General features: G+C 37.4%; 1 protein-coding gene across 4 annotated transcripts in view; it reads right to left on the bottom strand.

Moving 5' to 3' along the window:
- The window catches only part of wwc3 (WWC family member 3), a 256,278-nt gene that overhangs the window by 26,901 nt on the left and 202,905 nt on the right, over window positions 1–26,472 (bottom strand). For 2 of the 4 annotated variants that reach the window (XM_028800807.2, XM_051926805.1), the window contains exons 11-17: window positions 25,497–26,083; window positions 16,730–16,850; window positions 13,019–13,099; window positions 12,017–12,103; window positions 7,649–7,841; window positions 6,326–6,496; window positions 1,150–1,301 (exon numbers count right to left, since the gene is read on the bottom strand). In XM_028800807.2, coding sequence (XP_028656640.2) covers window positions 1,150–1,301; window positions 6,326–6,496; window positions 7,649–7,841; window positions 12,017–12,103; window positions 13,019–13,099; window positions 16,730–16,850; window positions 25,497–26,083 — 1,392 coding nt within the window. The remainder of the gene's footprint in view (window positions 1–1,149; window positions 1,302–6,325; window positions 6,497–7,648; window positions 7,842–12,016; window positions 12,104–13,018; window positions 13,100–16,729; window positions 16,851–25,496; window positions 26,084–26,472) is intronic. The other 2 variants (XM_028800809.2, XM_028800808.2) reach the window with 1 other exon arrangement.

Here is a 26,472-nt window from a genome sequence, read left to right as displayed (position 1 = left end):
TATTTAAACCACTATTAAAATATAATTTTACAAAATAATTTAAAAGAAGCGTGATTAATATAAATCTATGCCTTGTTCCTGATACCATCAAATGTGTAATTATTATTTCAATCTGTAAAGGGCCAAGATGGATGTATTTGATAATGCACAATATCATCCAATTTTCTTGAGCAGTAAGTAAAATGGGCTTTTACTTCAAGTCAGATTAAATTTTAAGTAACATTTATAAGATACTACTCATTTCTAAGGAGTGTTTTCAACATGCTGTGATAAAAGTTACACAACAGTATAATAAAACTTTTTTGTTATTGAACACTTCTTCTGAAAAGATGCTGCCCCAGTGTAAACAGCCTACATTGGAATGGAGCAGAAGTGGGTTGGCAATTGAGTGGCTGGCATCCTAATACCCTTTATGCCGATATAATGATTATTATTATGGCATCTTTTTGCATGTAAATCTACTGTCAAATCCTTCATACAATTTTTTGCATTGACTTCCATATGTAATGCATTGTAATTGGTTTTACTTGCAATGTATTTTACAGCTAACATTTGTATTCACACACTTTTAATCTGCAAATCACAATGTGTAAAAATGCCTGCTCAATAAATAAACATAAATGCGCTTGGCAGCAGAAAAAACTAACTTCTCCTCCCCCTCTTCTTCTTATTAGCATATACCAATCAAAGTAATTTTTTAAGAAGTTGGGTACCATATCTAAATCCAGGTTATGAGATTCAGCAATTGATTACTGTAAGTTTTACTTTTCATTTCTTGTAAATTTTTGTAAAGTTTTGTTCATATATAAGCAACATCCACATTCCTAGTATTTTCACTGGCTACTCTAAATTAACTCTGTATAGGTGAGTGTGGGCGAATGACTTAAATGTACCCTAAAATGGAGTGGTGCACCAACATTGTTTCCTGCCTTGGCTGGGAACAGTTATAATGTGATAGGATCCAGCTCACAGTGACCTTGAAATTGTACAAGCAGGTTTAGTAAATAGATGGTCATGCAACGATAAGACAGCAGATTGCCTCATCTAGAAAATACTTCCTAAATTAATTGTTTCTGTTGAAGTACAATGTGTGTAAAACAAGTAAAAAATTATTCATTGGAGAGGCAGCATTAATCATCTTTTGGTCACCTTTCTGACACAGCCTCTGTCTGCTCTTCCTTCCTCTCCAAGTCTTGTATGTTTTCACTGGAATAGTTCATCTTCACTCTCTCCGAGACTAGTTCCTGCTCCACAGCCTCCAGCTGAACTGAAGTGCAAGCCAGCAATGCTGACACAGAATCCTGTAGGAAGGGAGGTTCAAGTTTTAAAGTCAACTTCTAACAAGCCATCAAGCATACATGACATTCCCACTCTGTAAGTCAGTTCCAATGATATTTTAACTTAGAGATCACATCTTCTTATGCATTTGGGGTGGAATCTTGTTGAAATGGAAGCAAGCTTACTGATTTGCTGAGATAAATACATTTAGACTTAGAATTTAACAAACTTTAAATTCTAAACATTTGTACTCAGGTATCTGTGATTAAACCTTTGAGACCTAACTTTTTAATAGGCTTCTGAAAATATTTTGCTTTATTCCGTAAACCTAGTGCACATGCTTGTCTTGAAGCTAAGTGGACTGCTGTCTGGCACTGTGTCCTGCCTGGAATCTAATGCTACCAGGACAGGCTTCAACCCCCTGCAACCCTGAACTGGATTAATTAGGTTGCAGAATATTATTTACTGTCATTTGTGTCGGCCAAGTGAAACTGTGAAATCATGTTACAGAAGTTAATTATTACTGTTATTATACTTATGACATACAAGATTATGCACAAACTGTATCTGAATGTTTCTGGACCGTGGGACAAGATAAAAAATGACTACAAATTATTTTAACTATATGAATAAAATAATTATGTTGTCATTTACAGTATGACTCCTTACTGTACAATGTTTAATGTAACTGATATTTTCCCAATAAATACACAAGCGCCGACATCTTAACTCTGGTCATAAAAAGTATTCATTTGAAACCGATCCGGAAAAAGATGCAAGTACACACTCAAGCACACAACCATACCTATAATGGGACAATTTTGCGTACCCCCAATGTGCATGGTCATTGTAATATGGGAAGAAGCTACGGTCTAAACAGAAAACCTACACAGAAACAGTAGAACATTTGCACAGTACACAGTGCCTAGACAAGGAATCAAACTGTTTAATCACTACCTCACTGTGTCATGTCTTCCTATTTTTAATAGAGTATTTGTAATGATAAGGATATATTTAATTAGATCATTTTGTATTTTCAGGAATTAATGTGCATCTCTACATAACACATGCATGTGTAGTGTAAAGATGGATCTCGGCAGGCTGAGAAAGCATTTTGGTGGTCATTGGGGTGGGGGTGGCACATTGTAATCAATAATGTAATAATTACTATGGAAGGTGTATGCCTGTGCCTTTAATAATAATAATAATAATAATAATACATTTTATTTATACAAGGCGCCTTTCAGGGAACTCAAGGACACCGAACAACAATAAATAAATAAATAATTAAATAAAAGACACAATTATAAAAAAAAACTTAAAACATCAGAAAATCTAGAAATTAAAACCAAACAAAACCATTATAATCAGGAGGAAAAGAAAAAGCCATTTTAAACAGATGCGTTTTAAGTTTACATTTGAAGGATGAATATGATTTGATATTTCGGAGATCCGCAGGCAATGAATTCCAGAGCTTGGGAGCAGAACGGCTGAAAGCTCTGCTCCCCATGGTGGTTAGACGGGCGGGAGGGACAGTCAGATGGGTGGAGGAAGAGGATCTAAGGTTACGGGATGGAATGGCAACATGAAGAAGGTCAGACAGATATGGAGGGGCGAGGTTATGGATGGCCTTAAATGTTAATAGTAGAATCTTAAAATCAATACGAAACTTAATCGGGAGCCAATGAAGCTGCTGCAAGACCGGAGTAATATGGTGAATAGATGGGATTTGAGTGATGATAAGTGCTGCAGAATTCTGGACTAACTGAAGCTTATGAAGAGATTTATTCGGGAGACCAAAGAGGAGTGAATTGCAGTAGTCCAGCCGAGAAGTGACAAGACTATGAACAAGAATGGCAGTGGTGTGAGGAGTGAGGGAGGGGCGAATACGATTAATATTACGTAGGTGGAAGTAAGCAGACCGGGTGATGTTATTAATGTGAGATTGGAAGGATAGAGTACTGTCGAGGATGACACCCAGACTCTTGACCTGAGATGATGGGGAAACAACAAAGTCATCAATAATAAGAGAAAGATTATTGGTTTTGGATAATGATGATTTTGAACCAATGAGGAGAACCTCAGTTTTATCACTGTTTAATTTAAGAAAATTCGAAGAAAACCAGGATTTAATTTCAGCAATGCAGTCAATAAGCGAGGGTGGTGGAAAAGAGGAGGTGGGATTACCAGCAAGGTAGAGCTGGGTGTCATCAGCATAACAGTGAAAATTAATGTTATATTTGCGAAAAATATTGCCAAGGGGAAGAAGGTAAATAATAAAAAGAAGAGGCCCCAGGACAGAGCCCTGGGGCACACCAGAGGTAACAGCGGTGGGTTGGGATGTGAAGGTTTCAAGTTGTATGAACTGAGTGCGGCCTAAGAGGTAGGATCTAAACCAGTCAAGTGGAGTGTGGGTAATGCCAATCAGAGATAATCTATTAAGGAGAGTGGTATGACAAATAGTATCAAAGGCCGCACTCAGATCAAGGAGGATGAGAATAGTGATTAGACCAGAATCAGCAGCCATAAGGAGGTCATTAGTAATTTTAACAAGTGCCGTTTCTGTACTATGAAGGGGGCAAAAACCAGACTGGAACTTTTCATATAGATTATTATGAGATAAATGGGTGTGAAGTTGGATAGCTACTATTTTTTCAAGAATTTTGGAGATAAAGGGCAAGTTAGAAATGGGGCGAAAATTATTGAAATTAGTAGGATCAGCACCAGGTTTTTTTAGTATTGGGGTTATAGCAGCAGTTTTAAAAGATGAGGGAATAATACCAGTAGTGAGAGAAGAGTGAATGATGGCAGAAATGAGAGGGACTAGAGAGGGGAGGCAGGCTTTAACCAGAACTGTAGGCAGGGGGTCCAGCTGACAAGTAGATGACTTGGATTTGCAGATGAGATCTGAAATTTCAGAGGAAGTGGGAAGCTGGAAAGAAGAGAAAAAATGAATAGGCGAGTGTAGTTCAGAAGGAATATAGTGAGGATCTGGACCAAGGTGCTGATGTATCTTTTGGATTTTCTCGTTGAAAAAAGACATAAGAGAATTACAGAAAGCAGTTGAGTAAAGGTGAGATGGTAAAGAGTCTGGAGGTTGTGTAACATTATTAAGTAAAGAAAACAAAGTCTTGGTGTTACCTGTATTACGAGTAATTAACTGAGTGTAATAATTAGACTTGGTTTGAGCTATACAATCCTTATAATAGAGAAGATGATTTTTATACATCTCTTTGTGGACAAACAGTCCGGATTTTTTAAACAACCTTTCAAGTTGCCTGCCCTTAGCTTTCAGAAGCCGAAGTTCAGGCGTAAACCAAGGGGCAGAAAAAGAAAAAGAAACAGAACGGGTTTTTAGCGGCGCCAGAGAATTAAGAATATCATTAAGACAGGTGTTATAATATGAGACCAGTTCTATGGGAGTGGATAAATTATAAAAGTCCATTTGGGAATCGATTCTAGAAAACAGCAAATTCAAGTTAATATTCTTAATGTTGCGAAAGGCTATGAGACGTGGAAGCTTAGGAACAGAAAAGGTAAGTTTGGCATTGAATGAAAGAAGAAAATGGTCGGTTATAGTGAGTTCATCTGCTGTGAGATCAAAAGGAACAACACCAGAGCAGCAGATCAGGTCCAAGATATGTCCTTTACAATGAGTAGGAACATCAGTGTGCTGCTGGTATCCAAAACTCTCCAGGCAAGATAAAAAGTCTCTAGTGAGAGGGATATTGATATTGTCCAGATGTACATTAAAATCCCCCAGCAGAATTATATTTGGGGTAATTACAGATAAATGAGTAAGGAAGGTAACAAGATCGTTCAAAAAATTGTTGTTTGACTTAGGAGGACGGTAGACAGTTGCAATAATGGTAGGAACTGGGCCAGACAGTTGACACACAGTCGATTCAAAAGAGCTAACAGCAGGAGCAGAGAACGGCAGGACTTTCCACTTCTCGCGATAAATAATCGCGACACCTCCTCCACGGCCAGAGGCACGGGATTGACAAGTGTAAACAAACCCCAGGGGGGTGCATTCATTAAGTTATGAAAAGTCTTGAGGTTGCTGCCAAGTCTCAGTTAAACAGAGAAAGTCAAACTTACGGTCAATGAGGAGATCCTGAATGAGATGTCCCTTGCTCGTGAGTGAGCGGATGTTTAGTAGACCAAAGCTGACAATGTTGCTGTCGCATTTGACAGTGGTGTTAGTCGACCTAGCTAAGCTGGCCAACACGCTATGATCAGCTTTCCTATCTGTGTTGTGTGGAGGGTGCCGAAAATCAGACCAAAAAGAGTTAATTCCTTTTGAGACGTCCGTTCGGAATCTCCGACGAGACCCACGGTGGATGTATCTCCGACGAGGGAGAAGTATGACGTCCGGGTCGAAATACAGCACCGACAGCAGAGGCACAGACTGGAGAAGACGCAATCGAAGAAGCTCAGCAGCTGGATACTGGAGGAGGCCAGTCGCAGGTTGGATAACGAGCGACAGAAGACTCCAAACAAGCATTAACCAGGCGATTATCCTACCAGTCCACATTGTAGGTGAGGAGGCCAGAGGCAGCTCAGACGTCCAGAGAATAAGCCGGTAGGTTTCAAACGAAACGGAGGTTAGGATGAAGCTAAATGCATACACAGCATATACAGCCACGCAGAGATGTCAACAAAATGGCAAAAAAAAAAAAACAAACAAACAAATACCCACAAAATCACATAGTCTAGTTACCGGCGAGCAGCGGCGACCAGTCCCGCCAGCGTTCACTCAAACCGGAAGTATTTTTGCTTTCATTAAATAAAGAAAATTTTAATTAATAACCTGAAAGTGAAACTAAACACTTCTAAACTCAAGGGTATAACCTCAGGGAGGAGGAATGCCTTGAAATACTAGACTAACAATTAGAAATGGAAACGTGTACATAGCAATAGTTGTATGTAAAAATCACAACCACATTTTGATCATGACATCTGCGGTGCCCCCATTAGTTTGAAAAACTGAAATAAGTACTTGGATTTTAATACCCTGTTAATAAAAATACTTCAAATTACTCACCATATTTTTGTCATTTGTTTGATTACTCAAAGTCTCTGGGCTTCTCTCTATGAATTGGTTGCTGTTTCTCCTGTTCTGAGTATCAGTCCCTGGTACAATGCAGACTTTGAACCACTGGACTGATATTTCTGTGGAGCTTTCATAATCTGCCAAGCTGACGTGAGCTGAACCCTGCACATACAATAGGAAGCAGATGATGGCAATAGTAGTGAAACATCACGTAAAGCTGCTGGTATAACCTTAAATCTGAGCTCATTGAAACTTTAAGAGGAATGGAGCATGTCTTGCTTCTCCAAGAAAAAAAAAAAAAACATTCATCCTAAAACAATAATGGGTGGTTTTGTGCTTCATCTTTTTTGGCAGAATGCTCTGTTGGTAGAAAGATATAGTCTGTCGTTATTCCAAGAAGAATCTATTAAGTTAGCAAATGGGTACAGAATGTAAATACCTAGAGTGCTACCAATAGGTATTAATAAAAAGGTTATGAGCAGAATTTACAGTGGGAAGGGCTGAGTTAACTGGAGAGTGCATTAGCTTCCTTACTAAACCTTTCCTTTCATAATGGAACATTCAAAATTATATTTATATCACATTGAGTATCTTTTCTTTGGTGGACTAGTGCCTCATGCAGGGTTGGTTGGTTCCTGTCCAGGGCACAACGCTGCCACGATATACTCCAGACTGAATAACCTTGAACTGGATTAAGCAGGTTAGCTAATGGATGGCCATTAATATCTTTTCAACACAATATATTATTACAGTTTTCCAAAAATATTATAAATGTTATGTTGTGTTGCTTTGTATTACATTCTTGTGAGCAACATAATGTGCCTCAAGACACAATCATTCAAGATAAGCAGTATATACAATTGACTGATTGATTAATTAGTCATTGAAGTGCACATACTTTCTACTGGCTAATTAAACGTGCAACTTGGTACATATAACAAGAAGAGACCAGTCAGTTTATCAAGTGTGTTTGGTTTGCCAATAGCTACGTTTTTAAACTAATTTCTTTTTACCTTAAAATAACTGATTGCTAATTGTGTTTCACAGTAAACATTTTACATTAGATCTGGACTATTGTCCTACCCAGTTAATTTTGGTAATTTTCCTAAATAAAGTTGAGAAGAAAGAATATGTTCCTAACTGATAAATCCAAGTGAATTATCACTGGTGACATAAGCGGCTTCCCATAATTAAAATCATTAACAAGCAGCACTGTTCATTTCAGTATTTAATACCTTAAATTCTGTTGGCTATCCCTGAATGTATGAGAATGAAAGTTAAAGACCTAATGCATTACAGTTTTGCAGTACTTACCAGCAGTACTTCCTCTGTGAGATGTCCTATCAATAACACATATAGTTGCAGAGAGCTGTGCCCAACAACCTTGGCAGAAACAGGAATGTGAAATCCTTCGTTAAACTTTACAGTTGTCTGCAGATCCAAAATTTTGGAGGAATAAGTGCTCATTGTGCTCGGGTCAGATGGAAGTAGATGTATTTGGATAAATCTGTTGATAAATAAGGAGGGGGTGGGGGGGCAGAAGTAAGTGACAAGTTACCAAAATAACTAAACGTTTCATTCCTTGTGAATTTCCCCTTGGGATTAATAAAGTATCTATCTATCTAAGACTTTATACAGCTTTACCCAGGTTTGTTTTGAAAAACTGACACTCAGACATTCTTAAGCATTAAGTTAATGAACATTTTATTATTTAGTATTATTGGTGTATAGGGTGGTCCAGATCTAACTATGCAATTATTGCATTGCATTGCATTAAAAGTTGCATAGTTAGATCTGGACCACCCTTTATTTTGTAACATTTTTCAATGAGTTTACACTGTAAATGGTACAGTAAATGTAGCTTCCCAGGGGTATCAATGTGAAATGGAAACAACATTAATTTGTAGTGAATTTATGGTCAAGCTAGAAAAGAGTCGACTGTTATTTTTAACTTAAATACAGCACTAAATCCCTGAGATTTAATATGATGCATTTTATTCACATCATTAAACAGTAAAAATATGAATTTCATTAATTTTGCTTCTTGGTCTAGCCTGGCTGATAAGGACCAGTATTTCGGATTTAGAAATTTCAGGATCAAGTGCAAAAGAGCAATTAAAAAGACCCTAATATAATTGAATATTTTCATATTAGTTTTACCAATATACATCATCGATTACATTAAAAAATAATTATTATTCCTATATTGAAATTCTTTATATTTTAATTTATATTTTTTTCATTTTTATATCTGCAAAACATATCTGCAAAAACTACATATCACTTTGCTATTGCACTCATTGTCAATCTCCTTTCATTCAGCCATCCATCCGTTTTCCAAACTCACTTATCCCAAGTAGCGTTTCTGGAAAGCTGTAGCCTTTCCTCACTGTCAGCATTTACCAATCAAATTATATGACATTAAAGTGGGTGATTTTGTTTCACTCTAGTTTATATTAGCTCCTAATATGATATATTCAAAAACGTCATACATATTTTTTTCTAAAGAGGTTGCAGATGATATTGTTGACCAAAACTTATAGTTTGAATATTTGGATTACTCTTGTAAATAATAGGAATGTGTGTATGAATGATACAATTCAGTTAATGCAGACTAACTGATTATTGTCTTGCTGATTTTATGAAATACAGTAATCCCTCCTCCATCGCGGGGGTTGCGTTCCAGAGCCACCCGCGAAATAAGAAAATCCGCGAAGTAGAAACCATATGTTTATATGGTTATTTTTATATTGTCATGCTTGGGTCACAGATTTGCGCAGAAACACAGGAGGTTGTAGAGAGACAGGAACGTTATTCAAACACTGCAAACAAACATTTGTCTCTTTTTCAAAAGTTTAAACTGTGCTCCATGACAAGACAGAGATGACAGTTCTGTCTCACAATTAAAAGAATGCAAACATATCTTCCTCTTCAAAGGAGTGCGCGTCAGGAGCACAGACTGTCAGAAACAGAGAGGAAAGCAAACAAATCAATAGGGCTGTTTGGCTTTTAAGTATGCAAAGCACCGCCGGTACAAAACTGTTGAAGGCGGCAGCTCACACCCCCTCCGTCAGGAGCAGGGAGAGAGAGAGAGACAGAGGAAAAACAGTCAAAAATCAATACGTGCCCTTTGAGCTTTTAAGTATGCGAAGCACCATGCAGCATGTCGCTTCACGAAGCAGCTGCACACAGAAGGTAGCAACGTGAAGATAATCTTTCAGCATTTTTAGACGAGCGTCCGTATCGTCTAGGTGTGCGAACAGCCCCCCTGCTCACATCCCCTACGTCAGGATCAGAGAAAGTCAGCGCAAGAGAGAGAAAAGTAAGTTGGGTAGTTTCTCAGCCATCTGCCAATAGCGTCCCTTGTATGAAATCAACTTGGCAAACCAACTGAGGAAGCATGTACCAGAAATTAAAAGACCCATTGTCCTCAGAAATCCGCGAACCAGCAAAAAATCCGCGATATATATTTAAATATGCTTACATGTGAAGCCGCGAAAGGTGAAGCGCGATATAGCGAGGGATCACTGTATATTTATGACTCACACATCTGTCAAATGACATGTTCATAGTAGTATTGTTTTAATAGTTAAAAGACTTGCCTATAATCATGTAGAGAGGCAGTTATGGGAATTGAACCTGCAACCTAGTGGTTTTAAGTACCTATGCCACAATATTAGTATTAGGGTCACATTAACAACAAATAAGTAATTTTGTAGGTGCATACACTTCAAATTTCAAAAATACAGAGTTAAATGATATGCCATGAAAAGCCCTGACATTTACTAAAGGAAAGTGAACCAACAAGCTCATGGTTTACTATTTGCTAGGTCATAATATGAGAAATGGGTTTAAATTATTGAAAAAGGTCCTTCAGTGGCACCCACTTTAAATATTAACTTGAAACGTACTTACTGTAAATGGCTTATTGAGCATTACAGTGATAGAAGTCAACCAGGCCGCAATATTAAAAATGTGTCAAATTCAAAAAATCATAAAAAATAAATTAAATAAGCCAATCCATTAATTTTTCAATAGTGTCTAATTCAAAGTAAATAAAATGGCCATATGCAGCTTTTTTTAATGGGTTGCCCTTTACTTTCCAGCATGCAGTTATCTTCTAAATGGCACTAGCTATGCAGTTCCTGCCTGACATGTCCTTTTCCTCATTTCATCTAATCACACACTGTTTTTAAAATGTTCAGTACTTTCCACTTCAAAATAAAGTTTAAAATAAAAAACTGGTCTTACATAACTCTTTTTTTTTTGTTTAAAGTGCTGCCTTTATACTTGCCAACATGTAGTTATCATCTTCTAAATGGTGTTGGCTACGCATAAAAAAAGCCTCGAAATACTGTATGTGTATGTAACTTACCACCAAGATTTATTAAAAATAAATAAATAAATAACCTTGACACAAAAGTTTGCATTTATTTACAGCAACTCTGACCCATTTGTACTCAACCTTTCAGAAAAAAAAACTGGGTAATGGTGACACCTCTCATCAAGCAAGGACATGCAGTCAAACCAGCTAAATGGTGACTCACAATAATAATAATACATATCATCCAACTGTTATTATGATGTGAGTTGATGTTAAGTGCATATTAAACCTCAAAGTTGTTGAATATGATGTACAGACTCTGTTTTAGTAGCTGTTTTAGAGGGCCGATTCTTACTGATCAGGGAACTGGCTGATTTGGTCAGGAAAATCTTAGCAAAGCTTTACTTAAACATGTCTGCTGTGCTGGAAGCCATTATCTTCTGAGGAGGTGCTATATTCATTTTTCATATGGTGTGGGTGTACAACATAATATATTTTTAACAATGTAAAAAGGCAATTTTCAGCAGTGTCCAGTTCTCCTAATGTCATCGGTTCACTTTACTGCACTGATATTGCAATAACGGCATTTAGCGAGAATGAAGCTGCTTTACATTCCGTTCATGTCATATGTGATGCCAAGATGATACTGACAAACATCATGTCTCTGTGGTAGCTTTGGCAGACATGACGGTACTGTACATGCTGGTTAGCTTGTTTGTAAGGTAACTGACCAAACACTCAGTTTTTAATATGTTCTATATTATTAATTATATTAGCAGTCATGTCATTTCATGTGCCAGATGATCTGTCTGCTGGCACCTTACCCCTTTCTCGGACCCCTACAACACTGAGGAGAGATGCAGTAATGTTGTATATGATCTTGGGAGATTAGTTGTGGAGTGCAGCCAGATGCTCTTGAATGCAGGTTGTAGGATCTTGGCGCATCAGGAGGGAGACTGCTCTACTAGCAAATGAACATCTGCAGCATCATGTTTGTATGTATATGAGGTTGATTAACATCGATTGTGATTAGAAATGTTTTTACAAGGTTTTACAAAGCTGATTTTTTTTTTTTTAAGTGTATGCATTTTCCTGTTTTTTGGTGTGTACATATTTTCATGATCAAATCCAAGCAGAGTTTTATTAATGAGGCTTCTGGTCTTTTTCTCATTTCATTTGCTCAAATACTACCCCCATGCAGTGTGCTTTGAAATGTTGTGCTTTACATTTACTACTTGAATGTCATCCAAGATTATCATTTAAATATGCTAGTGTAGCTCAGTGGTGCAAGTGGAATTGTACATTCAGAAATGTTATTCTTTGACATATAGGCAGTGGTGCTTTGGGATACAACTTACATTTTTAAACCTTTCTTTACAAGTGCCTCATTTAAATTCTTCATTTGAAGCAAATGAACAACAAGACGTTCTTTAAGCACATCGTACCTAGACAGGAAACAAACAAAAAAGAAAAATAATTGCATGTAAATTTAAAATCATAGAATAAAACTTTCTAACAGTCACTGCACCCAATTATCTTTGGGAGATAAAAATACATTGATGAGATGACGTTTTTAAATTAATGCAAGTTCTGAAAAGATTCACCTACTGAAAGCTATAATAATAATAATAATACATTTTATTTATATAGCGCCTTTCCCATGCTCAAGGCACTTACAGAATATAATAAAGAACGGCAGAATATACAGTATATAGCATTGTACAAACCAGATAAATAAATAAAGAAGATTAAGACAGTAAATTCTGAAAAAAACAGACAACATAATTGATGGTCTAGCACACACATACAGGTTACATTGGCATCTTGACAGAGAAGTAAACTGAGAGAAAGGTAATAAAGTCAAGTAGAGCTAAAAGCCTTCCTGAACAGATGAGTTTTGAGTTGTTTTTTAAAAGAATTCATGGAGTCAGCTGACCTGATTAATTTTGGTAGGTCATTCCAGAGTCTGGGCGCTATACAGCTGAAGGCCCTGTCACCCATAGAGTGTAGATTAGTGAGGGGCACAACAAGATTACCAGAATCAGAGGACCTTAGTGGGCGGGCAGGCACATAGTGATGGAGGAGGTCACTGATGTAGTTTGGTGCGAGGTTATTTAAAGCTTTGTAGGTTATTAGTAAGATTTTATATTCGATTCTGTAGGACACAGGGAGCCAGTGAAGACGGAGCAGGATGGGTGTGATGTGCTCGCTGCTCCATTTCCAGACAATTTTTAAAAATAAGACTTTTTTTTTTTTTTTTAAAGTGTGAAACTGACCACACTTTATCAACTCTGATTAAATAAAGTAAAATAAAGTAACAACCTTCCTTTATGGGTATGTAAACCTTTCATGTTACCTACATGAGTCCCAGCTGGATCTGAGGAGCCTCCCCACTAGCAGCATCATTGACGTAATGAACCTCCTCCGATTCCTCAGACCTGCTGAAAGACAAAGCAAAAGGAAATGAGGCATGTTTTTATTTTCTGCACTCAGCCTTTAAGGATATTTCAAAAGGCAGGGACAACATGATAAATCACACGTAAGCAAAAGCACTGTGATATTCAACATCTGCATGGGATGAATGAGTATATTAAGACTATGTCAAACAAAATAAAAGAAAAAAACTTTAGAGACTTTCAAAAACAACATTTTTTAAGTAAAATGCTTCTTGAAAGAAACCATACTTCAAAAAGTATTATAGAGGAACATGACACCATTTTTTTTATGTTGCTCATTTCATAATAAGAAAAATAAGTCTTGCCAGTAAAAATTTCCTATTGCACAGGAATTTAATTTTCCTGTCAAATGGTCTTGAGGGCCCTCATTGACATACTTTGTTGGATGAATTACTTCTAAATGGTGAAAATTATATTCTTCATATATGGACATATTAAAAATTATATCAACATTACCTAATAAAAGATATCTAACCATTAGAGTAACTGTCTGTACTGTTTGCTAATGGCACAATTATGCAATCAATCCTGGAGGAGTTAATTTCAGGGTACAGTTACAAACGAATACACATTCATGCCCACTAGACCAATTTGGGGTTGTCGATCCACCTAACATACATATCTTTTAGGTGTTGGTGAAAACTGAAATACTCAAAAGAAAATATATACACACCTGCAAATAAAACAGGCAGACACAGATTAAAAAATCAGTTCCCCAGAGCAGTGAGATCACAGCACAAACCACTGTGCCCATCAGTAATAATCTTTATATATAATATGCTACCGTGGCTGTCCGTTTGTCTGTCCAGAATTTTAAATCACCTGTAGCTTGCAAACCGTTTGACCTATTGACCTGAAATTTGGTACACATATACTACGTGACGTCTATTATCCGCTTTCGGGGTGATGATTGACCTCCAAGGTTATTCCTCTTTTTATTTTTATTTTATTTTATTGTAGAATCAACTCTCGGCAGCAGCCAGCAGGGCGGCTGTGTGGCCCATGTATACGGGCACCATTCACTTCCCCTACCGCTTCACATCCTAAATCATTCTTGAGGCAGACTGAAGACTTAAGTGCCAGCTTAAGTGGAAAATTAAAGAAAATGTACTAAGTAATTGCAACACAAACACTGACATAATCAATTTTAACGCAAAAATATGTCAACCAAAGAAGAGAAGAAGTGGGCCGCTAGGGTGGAGAAAATTAGAGCTGCTCAGAAAACAGCAAGCACATCAACCTCTGAGCAAACAAATGCTAAACATATAGAGAAAGAGGATGAAAACTATGAATGCTCAAGTCAAGTGTATTCATGCAGTGCACCAAACAGCAGAATATGTTCTTTAGATAAAACAGTAATGTAGATGTATGACTTAACATGACTTACCATGAGGGATGGGTGATAATTTAAGGAATAGTGGCTAAAGCCAGCGGCACATTACACAACATCTAGGTGCAAGGCATGTCAAACTTGATGACTGCCATTTTAGATCTCTTTGCCTGAGGATGACACATTACATGACCTGATAGGAATGACAAATTACATAACTCCATGATGACTTTCCAGCAAAGTTTCACATTTCCAAAGTTTTGCAAACTCGCCAATTTTTCTGACAGTCAATAACATGTAGTCTGCATATTTTGGTACATTATGAATACTTTCCACAATTGCATGTATTGCACTTATGGGTGAGCGCTTATTGGTTGCCAGCTTTTGAATTCACAAAGACATCCTCTGTGACTTAAGACAAGATACAGTATTACCAGTTTGATTCTGTTGAGGAAAATCAGAGACTAGTAGAAGGAGTCATTTGTGAAGTCAGATTATGTAACTGGCAGTCACAGGAGCATGCTTCGGCTACCCTCAACTTGCTAAGATTATGTAAATGAAGCTAATGAATGAAAATTGATAAAAAAAAATTGTGTAGTGTGAGATGGCCTTTTAATGATAAGGCTGTGTGACCCAAAGCAAGCCACATAATCTGTAAAACTATATAGAGTATCTTTACACAATGTAACATATCTGAATTTCGGAAGTTCAGAAATAAAGGTATCAATCAGAAAGTAAAAATAGTAAAATAAGGTCTAGAGTGTAATGTTTTAATATGGAGATAGCTATTTGAAACTTGCAATTAAAAAAATAAGTAGGATGAACCAAGTCATGAGTTTTTTTTAACAGTATAGATGACACATTTTTGCCTATAGGGATATCATTTCAACTTTAACTTCAATTACTTAAAACAGTTGAAATATATTTCAAAATAAAATGTCAATGCTTAATCCACTATAAAACGTTAACATATAAATCATAATATTATGACACATTGAATAAATGATTATAATATTGTGGTGTCCATAGGGTTTTCTTACACTTAATATTTGTGTATTGTTTTTTAAAAAACAAAAAGAGTAAATACAAAGAATCTGTGGCAGCGTGTATAAATACAGTGTACCAAATACCAAATGATGAAGCCTGATTTAGTAAAGTGTTTTCATGGCCACCTCAAACAGATTAAACTGATAAATTACTATATGAAACTGATCTGGATCTGGTCTACCACGTGAGAATTAATATTTTACATTGGTTCAACGGTGGTTAGGGAAAAATGCTATGAGGGTCAAGTGTTCCTGGTATATAATTTTATTCACATCTGATTTTTTTTTATTGTAAACGTATGTTTATGCCTTTGTATGTTATTTCACCTTCTTCTTTCATTATATACTTTATTTGTGCACACTGATTGTCTATGTTTGATTATTTTACCTGTTTAATACGTAATTGATCACAAAAGTATGTTTATTTTAACTTCCAATTAGTTAGCAAATCATATGCTTAAGGACAACGGTAGACATTAAGGGAAGGTGTATGCAAGATAGAATCCTGAATCCAATGAAGCTCTTCACGAAAGTGGCCATGGGTTTGTCCTGAGTGTTCCATGTTTAGGACTTGCCTAGGTGGCAGCCTAACTACAGGTCATAGCCAAACCACATGTACTGGCCCCTCTAAATCTGAAGAAGTCCTCTAATATTGTTAGCTGTTCATTCTGTCACAAACAGAATAGAAACCATATTCAGGAAGGTTCCATTTGGAAGCTCAAACATCAAAGGGCAATTATTGGGTGCTATGTACGTGATGTGATAGACAAGAGTGAGATAGATTCAGGAAAACTAAACAGATATTTTACAATTTGACAGACATAAATGTATACATAACATTAAACATTGTACAGTACATGCCAAAAAAACAAATAAGTTTGTTGGTGATATGAAATGTAAAAATGTCTATTTTACATAACACAAAAGTGGCACTGTGGGGCAGCGGTTAGTACTGAGTGAATACAGGTATCCCAGAGTGTAATCTTCATCTGCATGGAGCCTTGTTGTTTTAGCCATACAGTATCTATATCAAATCAGCAATGTTCAGTTTCAAAGTTAAAACAAAAAAACAAAATCATATGTGGGAATAACTGCCTATTATTATTTAATGGTTTTAGTAATGTAATATATGAAAGACAAATATCACACATGTATAATTTAAAAACACAAATCAACAAATGAGTTTAACACTGGTGTGTTCACTCTGAATGCGGAGTCACAGTGACTTAAGTGACCAACCTTTTACTCCATGCTTCAAACACACCACTGTCTGTGGCAAGGGCATCTTCAGACACCCCTGCCGAAACTCGTCTGGCCCTCCTGCTAGACCTTCCAGTACTGTTGGATCTTAAGGTAACTCCTAAAAAAGGAAGATAAACCAGTGCAACATTCATTAATTAAAAACTGGGATATTGTTTTTCTAACAGTGCTCAGCTGCAACCAGAGTACCTAGTTGCAACAATATATTTGTAGACACAGAACAAAAATATAATTTATTATAGAATGACAGGCTAGATGGTCAAGTTTAGTTGGAACCTGACAGACCAAGGTCAGCTGGGATTTTGAAGATTTCCCATATTCCGCAAGTATTGTCCATTTGTTAGTTACTGCCCTTCAAACTTTTGCTTGATTATTTTCTTGTCACCCTGCATACATTTTCACGGCTTCCACAGTTGAGCATTAAACTTTACTTCCTATCCAAATACCTAATCTCATAGCCCAGCATGTCCCTCTTCATATCCAAGTACACATTTTGACACTGTAGCCTTTCAGCAAGTTAGAGATAGCTGTGCTTGGGCCTGCCACTCAAATCCCTCAGTGAAAAATTTGAAATATGTCTTAGGAAGGAGATGAGCAAAGCACTGTGACTCCATTTAAATCCTTTCTTATTGTATGAAGGCTTCTCCGTACTTTTCACTGGACAGTGCTGTAAACTCCTTGGTATTTGTTAACAGCCCAGAGATCTGTTTAATACATTATTTTAGTGAGAACTTAAGCAAAATGACACCTTTTGGACACTGTGAGATGGACTTTAAAGTCACAGTGCTTATGGGCAACTTCAGAACACAACAAGAGAGAAAAGAATGAGAAATTAAACTCTTGCTAAAATTTAACACATTACAACATGATTTAAATAAGGACAAGAGTTTTATAGCCAGATATGAGGATTGTTTGCATCTCTGAGGCTGTCCCAGACAACCTGACTACAGACCTACATTGTTTTGAAAAACTCATCAGAAACTTCAAAAGACTTTGTTAGACCGTTATCTTATCAAAATCTTGACTATACATTGTTCTCCTCTCTTGCTAAATGAATCTTAGCCTGGAGAGGTCCATTAATTTTTCACATCTAAGATGTCACCTAAAGGATTTCTAATGCTGTGTCTGGCCTGGTCTGTTTAAGCACAGATAACTCCAGTTTTTGTATTTTTATGATATAACAGGAATAAGAATAACTGACTAAAGTATAGAGATGGCCATGAGTATACCTCACACTTATACACTTTATTAAGGAAAGATGGAAAAACTGAAAAGGTGGAGGACTAACAATATTTTATGTAAAATAAGATTTAAATGCAAGGTTTCTTAAATTGGGTGATGAGCCACAGCTTAGTAAGGATTTAACTAGAAAACTATTGGGATAGAAGCCTTATATTAGGGGTGTATTATAGACGCCCTAATGCAAACAAAAGTTTCAGTTTACATCTTAATAATGTTAAAAGGGAAAATTTAAATTAGGACAGTATTGTAATTGGGATATGAATGGCCCATAATAATAATAATAATAAAAATAATAATACATTTTATTTATATAGTGCCTTTCCCATGCTCCAGGCATTTCACAGAGTTTAAGAAAGAATGGCAGGGTATACAGTACATAGCATTGTACTAAACCAAAGAAAAGCCAAGCAAAATGACACCTTTTATTGGCTAACTAAAAAGATTACAATATGCAAGCTTTCGAGGCAACTCAGGCCCCTTCTTCAGGCAAGACGTAATCAAAGGCCTGAAGAAGGGGCCTGAGTTGCCTCGAAAGCTTGCATATTGTAATCTTTTTAGTTAGCCAATAAAAGGTGTCATTTTGCTTGGCTTTTCTCTACATTCATAATGGCTAACACGGTACAACACCCTAGTACTAAACCAGATAAATAAATAAAGAAGAGTAATTACATCTTGCCTGAAGAAGGGGCCTGAGTTGCCTTGAAAGCTTGCATATTGTAATCTTTTTAGTTAGCCAGTAAAAGGTGTAATTTTGCTTGGCTTTTCTCTAAAGAAGAGTAAGATAGTAAATTCAGAGAAAAGCCTAACAGACAACATAATTGATGGCCTAGCATACACACACACAGGTTACATGAGCATCTTGACATAGAGGTAAACTAAGAGAAGGGTAATAAAATCAGGTAGAGCTAAAAGCCTTCCTGAACAGATGTGTTTTGAGTTGTTTTTTAAAAGAATTCATGGAGTCAGCTGGTCTAATTAATTTTGGTAGGTCATTCCAGAGTCTGAGCGCTATACAGCTGAAGGCCCTGTCACCCATGGAGTGTAGATTAGTGTGGGGCACAACAAGGTTGCCAGAATCAGAGGACCTTAGTGGGCGGACAAGCACATAGTGATGGAGAAGGTCACTGGTCGCTTAAGGCTTTGTAGGTTATTAGTAGAATTTTATAATCAATTCTGTAGGACACAGGAAGCCAGTGAAGATGAAGCAGGATGGGTGTGATGTGCACGCTGCTGCTGGTCCATGTAAGGACTCTTGCAGCCGAGCTTTGAATAAGCTGGAGTTGTGATATAAGATTAGAAGGAGCACCTGCCAGTAGGGAATTACAATAATCGATGTGGGATTTGATAAAAGCATGGACAAGTTTCTCAGCGTTAGAAAAGGAGAGGAAGGAGCGAACATGGGATATGTTACGGAGGTGAAACTAAGAATGTTTCTTAATGTGATTTATGTGGACGGAATAAGAAAGGGAGGAATCAAAAATGACACCAAGATTTTTTGCAGTAGAGGCAGGTCTGATGAGATCACCGCCAAGATCGACTGGGAAGGAGCTCATTTTCTTAAGTTGCACTTTAGTCCCAATTTGCAGGAGTTCAGTTTTGTTGCAATTTAATTTTAAAGAATTCTGCTCCATCCAGGTTTTAATTTCACTGAGGCAAGTTGTGAGCTGAGAAAGCTCTGATGAAGTTGCACTTTTGACATTGAAATAGAGTTGAGTATCGTCTGCATAAAAATGATAACCCAGTCCAAAGCTATGAATAATATGGCCAAGGGGAAGCATGTAAATACAGAAAAGCAGAGGACTGAGGACAGAGCCCTGAGGAACTCCTTGTGTGACTGGCGCTGTGCTGGACCTTCTGTTGCCAAAACTAACAAACTCTTGCCTATCAGTCAAATAGGACTTGAACCACTGGAGGGCAGTGTCAGAGATACCCAGCATGTTCTCCATTCTGGACAGTAGAATGTCATGTCTGACGGTGTCAAATGCTGCACTGAGGTCTAACAGAATTAATATGCTGGTTTGTCCAAAGTCTGCTGCCATAAGCAAATCATTGGTTACCCATAGCAGAGCAGTTTCACAGCTGTGCTGTGCTCTGAAACCAGACTGAAAGGGTTCCATCAAATTAGTAGAAGTTAAGAAGTTGGTGAGTTGGGAAGCTCAAGAACTTTTGACAGAAAAGGTAAGTGGGAAAATTGTTAAGATTGTCAGCATCATGACCAGACTTTTTTTAACATTGGGGTTACAGAAATGGTTTTGAAAGTGAGTGGCACAGAGTCAGTGTCAAGGGATGTATTGATTATTGCTGTAATAGTTGTGATTATGGCATGAAGGCAGGATTTCAGTAGTGTGGTGGGGATGTACACAAGTAGTTGGCCTCATCTTACAAAGCAGGTCATTAACAAAAGCACATGTGACTGGTGAGAACTTAGAGAAGGAGCTGGATGGAGTGGGAAAACAGGGAGAGATATAAACAGATGATGTATTTATGTTAGTTGAATTATTTAGATCTTTAATTTTGTTACGGAATAAGTGGATGAATTTCTCACAGACATCAGTAGAAGAGGTATTTGGGCCAGATGAGGGTTGAAGTAGTTTATTATGTCCTGTGCAGAACAGGTTTTTACTTTAGACCTAGGCTCCTCCACTGGGAAAAAAATAATCAGGTACGAATGAAACTGTGCTTTGTTAAATTCTTTAAAACATTAAAGAAAAGTAAACCATTAAGGCCATGTTTTTCATTTTATTTTTCAAATAAATATACAGAGAACATTAGGCATAATGCCAAATCAAGGAAGATTGATTTGGAGGTTTTTTCCCCCCTCAACAGCTTGTTAAATGCCTTGTTTTTACTACTTTATTCTTCTGGTCGCTGTACAATTGGAAGCTCACGCCAGTAGTAGGGAAATATTGGATACACATGTCTGAGTGGAATGGTTTCTTCTAACTTTAATATTTTATTGTTGTGATCTAGTGACAAACTGACTCTGACTGGCCACTCATATGCCTTAGTGCATACAGTAAATAAGCAAACTACTTGATAATACCTATGTATCAGATGGGGAGTCTGATTTTATATGGTGTGCACCTTGAAAGATGCTACATAATATGTGATAGGCAGTATGCTATGCTGGCTAGGGCACTGAGCCATGTTCAGTTCTCACTCACTGACTTTGATTTGCTCAGATTCACAATGTCACATTACATGACTTCTAGCCATCGCGTATGTCAGAGTTGCTGACTGATTTTGCTGGCGTTTTTATTTATGTGACTGACAAATGCACAATGACTTTCCAGCAGAGTTGTGCTTGTCCAGTTTTTTGACAGCATGATGCCTGACGGAGCCAGTGCTGTATGAAGGGTTAACATGTAAATTTAAGCCCAATCTCTGCCCTATTTTTTTCTTTTTTCCAATTTGCTGTGGTACATAAATCATGAGATATCAGGTAGATTAACTTCTCTTCTATTTGCAAGGTCTAAAACATCCTTTTTCCTTATACTCTTCACTACATTACATGCATTGTACTTCTGGATAGGCATCGCAAACTAGTTGGAGTGAGCTGCTGGTATGACTGGCTAGATGACTGTCCTTGACAGAGTGCACCGTCAACTGCTTTCGACTCCGTAAGATTATGTAAATATAGGCTACATCTAAAAGTCACTGAAAAAGTCGTCTAATGTGACATTTTCTTAACTTGCTAGTAGTTCAACTGTAACAGTTATAATGTGTCTTGTAAGTGGCCTTAGGTACAGCATCTGCCACATTTATAATAATAATAATAATCCTTCCATCTATCCAGCCATCAACTGAATTTACGGAAACCTTGTAATCTGATGTTAAGGTGTGGGAGCCATTGCCTGCCACAGCAAACCCATGTGCTAGGTAGGAATCAGCCCTACACAAGACATCAGTGAAAAAATTACATTCACAAACTTAAGTATTTAAGTATGTAGGGTAAAACTTACTTTATTTATTTTATTACCACATTAACTTAATTATATAATAAATTGGAAAAGAAGCTTAATGAACAGTGCGGTGTGTTGGCACAGTGGTTAGTGTTGCTGCCTCATGCCTGGGTGTTGTCTTTGTGGACTCTGCATGTCCTGTCTGTGTCTGTATGGATTTTTCTCTGGATACTCTAATTTTAATTCTATTCTAGACATGGTTAATTGACAAATTCTGAATGGAGCTTGTATGACTGGACCCAGCGATGAACTGGCATCCTATCTTGGGTTGCTTTCTGCTGTATTCCCAGTGATGCCTTTATATGCACTAGCTTCAAGAGCCATTAAGTTGATTTAAAAATGTTATGTGTGTTACTTTTACTAACATTACTTGTTTACCACCACATACATTATGGTTCAGAAATGCAATTTCAAATTATACTGTATTCTGTACATGAGACAATAGTACTACTACTGTGCATATACTACATTATATAACCAAAACTCAGATTCTTTTTAAAAAATCTGCAGTTTGCCATAGTAGTTAACTTTGTTAAAAGAGCAGCCCATCTTAAAGAGCTAAGACTAAAGAGTTAAAAAAAACAAAGATCATCATGTGGGTGAGTCGAGAAGCATAACAGTCTGCACAAGCCTCCTTCCCATGACCCCAGCTCACTATGAGGAAGGTTGGGCCAGGAGCCCGACTGAAGACAGGATGTGCTTAACTTTGTTGCAAATTGCATATCTCTCCGCAGTAAAAGCTGACTTGTGGCATTTGATTCCTCAGGGTGTTGCCTCTCTCTCTTCAACATTACAAGAATGTAGAAAAATGAACAACAGGAAGCAGGAAGCCGAACCAGCCCAGCTAGAAAAGAAGCGGAAAAACAGCTCTGGATGTCAAAGTGTCAAGACATTCTAGAACGAATGGCAGGATTCTTTCTGATGCTGGCAAATGTACTCTATTCTGTATAACCCTTTGGTGTGGGTTGTGTGGCTGGGGTGGTTTATCTGACCAGGAGCTGGACTTGAAACTAAAATGCCACAAGTTTAAATCTGCCCCACCTCACCATACAGCTCTTAGCAGGCAACTAGTCTGTTTGCTATATGCAAGACTGTACAGTATATTAGAAATGATATATGACCGTATTCACATTTTAACAAAAATAAAATAATACTATATAAATGTGTTACCAAGCCTCACCTTTGATACTGACTTACACTCAGAAACATTGTCAAAAACCTACATGCAGGCTTAGACATTGTTTAAAAAAAAGATTCATGTGACTCTGCTTGGAGTACACTTATTTTACTACTGTTTGAATCTCTAATCAGTACTAGTGATGTATTTAAGTGTTCAATTTCACTCTTTAAAATTCTGAAATTCATAAACTGGCCTTCATATCTTCTGTAGGTCTAACTTCAAATATGAATGTGTGTCATCATCAGTGTTGCTGCTGAAATGTATCCGATTCTGTTGAGTATTGCTCAATTGACTTGCCTGCTGAGGATTGCTTAGATTACAGATCTCCCGGGACTTGCACTTATAACATCAATGGCTCAGGAACACCTTTACACACAAACTGACAAATATGCACTTTATACTCAATCTTTTGTTACTGTTTATTCTCATATATATTATTAAAGGCATGGTATTTTTAAATGCTTCTGTTATTCTCTTATCAATATTAAATCATTGAATGTGCAAGTGTGAATAAGAATGATTGCCCATCTGTTTCCTAAAGCTTTTCAATTAAATTTAGGTATATGAAAAGCCAGAACAACACTGTAGTCAAGGTAGGAATCAACAAAAGATGTGGTGTCATTTAACAACATGATGTAAAAGTCTTTGGGATGTGAGAGGAAAAAAATCAGAGAACTTAGACAAATTGTTCAAACTCCACACCATCAGTAACTGAACCAAAAATTCAAACTCGGTCCCCTAGAGCTATGAGGTAGCAGTGTTAACTACTGCACCACTGGGAAGAACATGCAGACACCGCACAAATAGAAACTGGGCTGATATATGAACACAGTCTAGTGGGTAGTCAAAGATACCCGCTAAGAATTATGACATGATAAACCATTAATCATTTTCTGACTCACACTTGTAATCAGTTAACACAAATCAAATTATTAATGAGAGGTTTTAAAATATTTCTTAAAAATGTAATGTTTTTTAAATGCATTCACATATAAAGCAAAAAGCACCTACTGTAATAGCCATGTCTGTTTGTCTGTTCACATGAAAACAACTCAGTTTCCTGTGAACCAATTTTGCTGAAATTTAGCACACTTATTTTATTAGTCAGAATAGTTCCATTTTCAATCTGATATCTGATATTTTTGAATTTTTAAAATCTCACTGAAAAGCACTGGTAAATTTACAAACTTGTCAATGTTATTTTTCATCAAGTGTGAGGAATTCTTCATCTTCCTCATCATGAATGTTAATCTAGGCATCCAGAAAGTAAGTAGCTGGATGGAAATCAATTAAATTATCACTCATATTTCACCAGTATATCAAGTATACCTAAACAGTGTTAGAAAAAACTGTATACTATGAGAGATTTTGTAAATTTTATATGCCACACCATTTCCAGGCGAAGTTTTGATAGAAAGACAGCAGACAAAAATTTTTGATTGTTTTCAACAAAAATCGATCAAAGACTTCCTGTCAATGTATTTTTTTCAAACTGTAAAGCAAAGGGAATGTTCTTGGTGAGTATTACAACCAGATGAGACCTCTCCACACAAAGTAATTTCTGGGTGAGATCAGTTGAGCTACATGATGAAATAAGAGTTCAGTGAGGCATCTTTGCAAAACCATGTAACAAAATTCTCTACATGCTTTGATATTTATCACTTGAAAGAGTGTACATGTAAATTCTACCAGTACAAGGTTCATGTAGCATGTGAACATAGTCTTGCTCATAAGATACATTGGAAGATGAACAGACATTAAAAATGTCCTCTTGAACTTAGAATAAACTTTTCATAAAATAACATTGGGATTCAGGTGACTTTTGACAAGACACAACAATTTATACTTCCTGTATTGGTAATACAAACTAGAGAAGTACAAAATTGAACATTTCAATGAACTGAATAGCCCAGGAAGTCACTGTCAAAAGCAGGATTACTTTCAAGAAAAACAAGATCCATCCATCCATCCATTTTCCAACCCGCTGAATCCGAACACAGGGTCACGGGGGTCTGCTGGAGCCAATCCCAGCCAACACAGGGCACAAGGCAGGAACCAATCCTGGGCAGGGTGCCAACCCACCGCAGGTCACACACAAACACACCCAGCACACACTAGGGCCAATTTAGAATCACCAATCCACCTAACCTGCATGTCTTTGGACTGTGGGAGGAGACCGGAGCTCCCGGAGGAAACCCACGCAGACACGGGGAGAACATGCAAACTCCACGCAGGGAGGACCCGGGAAGCGAACCCAGGTCCCCAGGTCTCCCAACTGCGAGGCAGCAGCGCTACCTACTGCGCCACCGTGCCGCCAAAAACATCCATTTCTTTTTTTTTTGGTAAATATTTGTATACTTACCAGCCGTTCCTTGGGAGCTTGGTCCTCCTTGTGCAATGCTCTCCTTTGGACCTTTGTTTTGCAGTGCAAGTCCACCATATTGATTACTTGGACCAGCACTTTGGGTGCCTTCACTAGCTAAGGGTGAAACATGTGTGTGCCCACGAATTCCTTCCAAAATCCCTCGTCCTGCAAGTTCCACATATTCTTCAGTCATTTGGGTCAGTGGGGATTCTCGAGAAACAGAGTGACAAGGTGTGTCCAGTGGAGAACTGGGTGGGGAAAGGGAAGAAAGCGAGGAGCGGGATGACAAGGAGGCCAGTGATTGAGGGGTGTCCAGGGATCGTCTTGATTTAATCATATTGATAGGGTCAGATCCATAGACAATTGTGTCCTTGGCAACCACATCAAATGGAAAGAGATCAAAGCGTAGATGCTGACTGTCACCATATACACTTGTCTCCACCCGATCATATTGGGGGAGACCATAGATATCTGTAAAGCTCACAGAGCTTAATGAGCCTCTGCTGGAAGTCAGGGAACCACGGCTGGAGGCAAGGGATCCTCTGCTACTTCCAGATGATGCTGTCAAACTGTTTGCTGAAATGCTGGAAAAAAAAAAAGAATTAACAAAAAAATGCTCTGAATACATTTCAACCCAGCAGGCAAAAAAATATATATAATACTTTAACACTAAGATTCAAAGCCGGTGGTATTATAAAACAAAGAGTTGTATATGGCACATAACCTCATGTTAAAATTGACTAAGTAAATAATAGTTGGCTGCACTGATAATGAAAATGAGGTGAAGTACAGAAAGATAGTGGCAGACTTTTGACTTGTGGGCAGGAATAACCACCAGCAACTGAACATTACCAAGATAAAGGAGATAGTGGTGGATTTGTAGAGTGCCAGGGTGCCCTGATATCAGTCATCATAGCCGGGGAGGAGGTGTAGACTTATGAAGACTGCTATGATAGACCTAAGTAAACAAAAC

This window comes from Erpetoichthys calabaricus, chromosome 4, assembly GCF_900747795.2.
Source record: "Erpetoichthys calabaricus chromosome 4, fErpCal1.3, whole genome shotgun sequence".
NCBI lineage: Eukaryota > Metazoa > Chordata > Cladistia > Polypteriformes > Polypteridae > Erpetoichthys > Erpetoichthys calabaricus.
The sequence above is the reverse complement of the archived record's forward strand: the minus strand, read 5'-3'. Positions and strand labels throughout refer to the sequence as shown.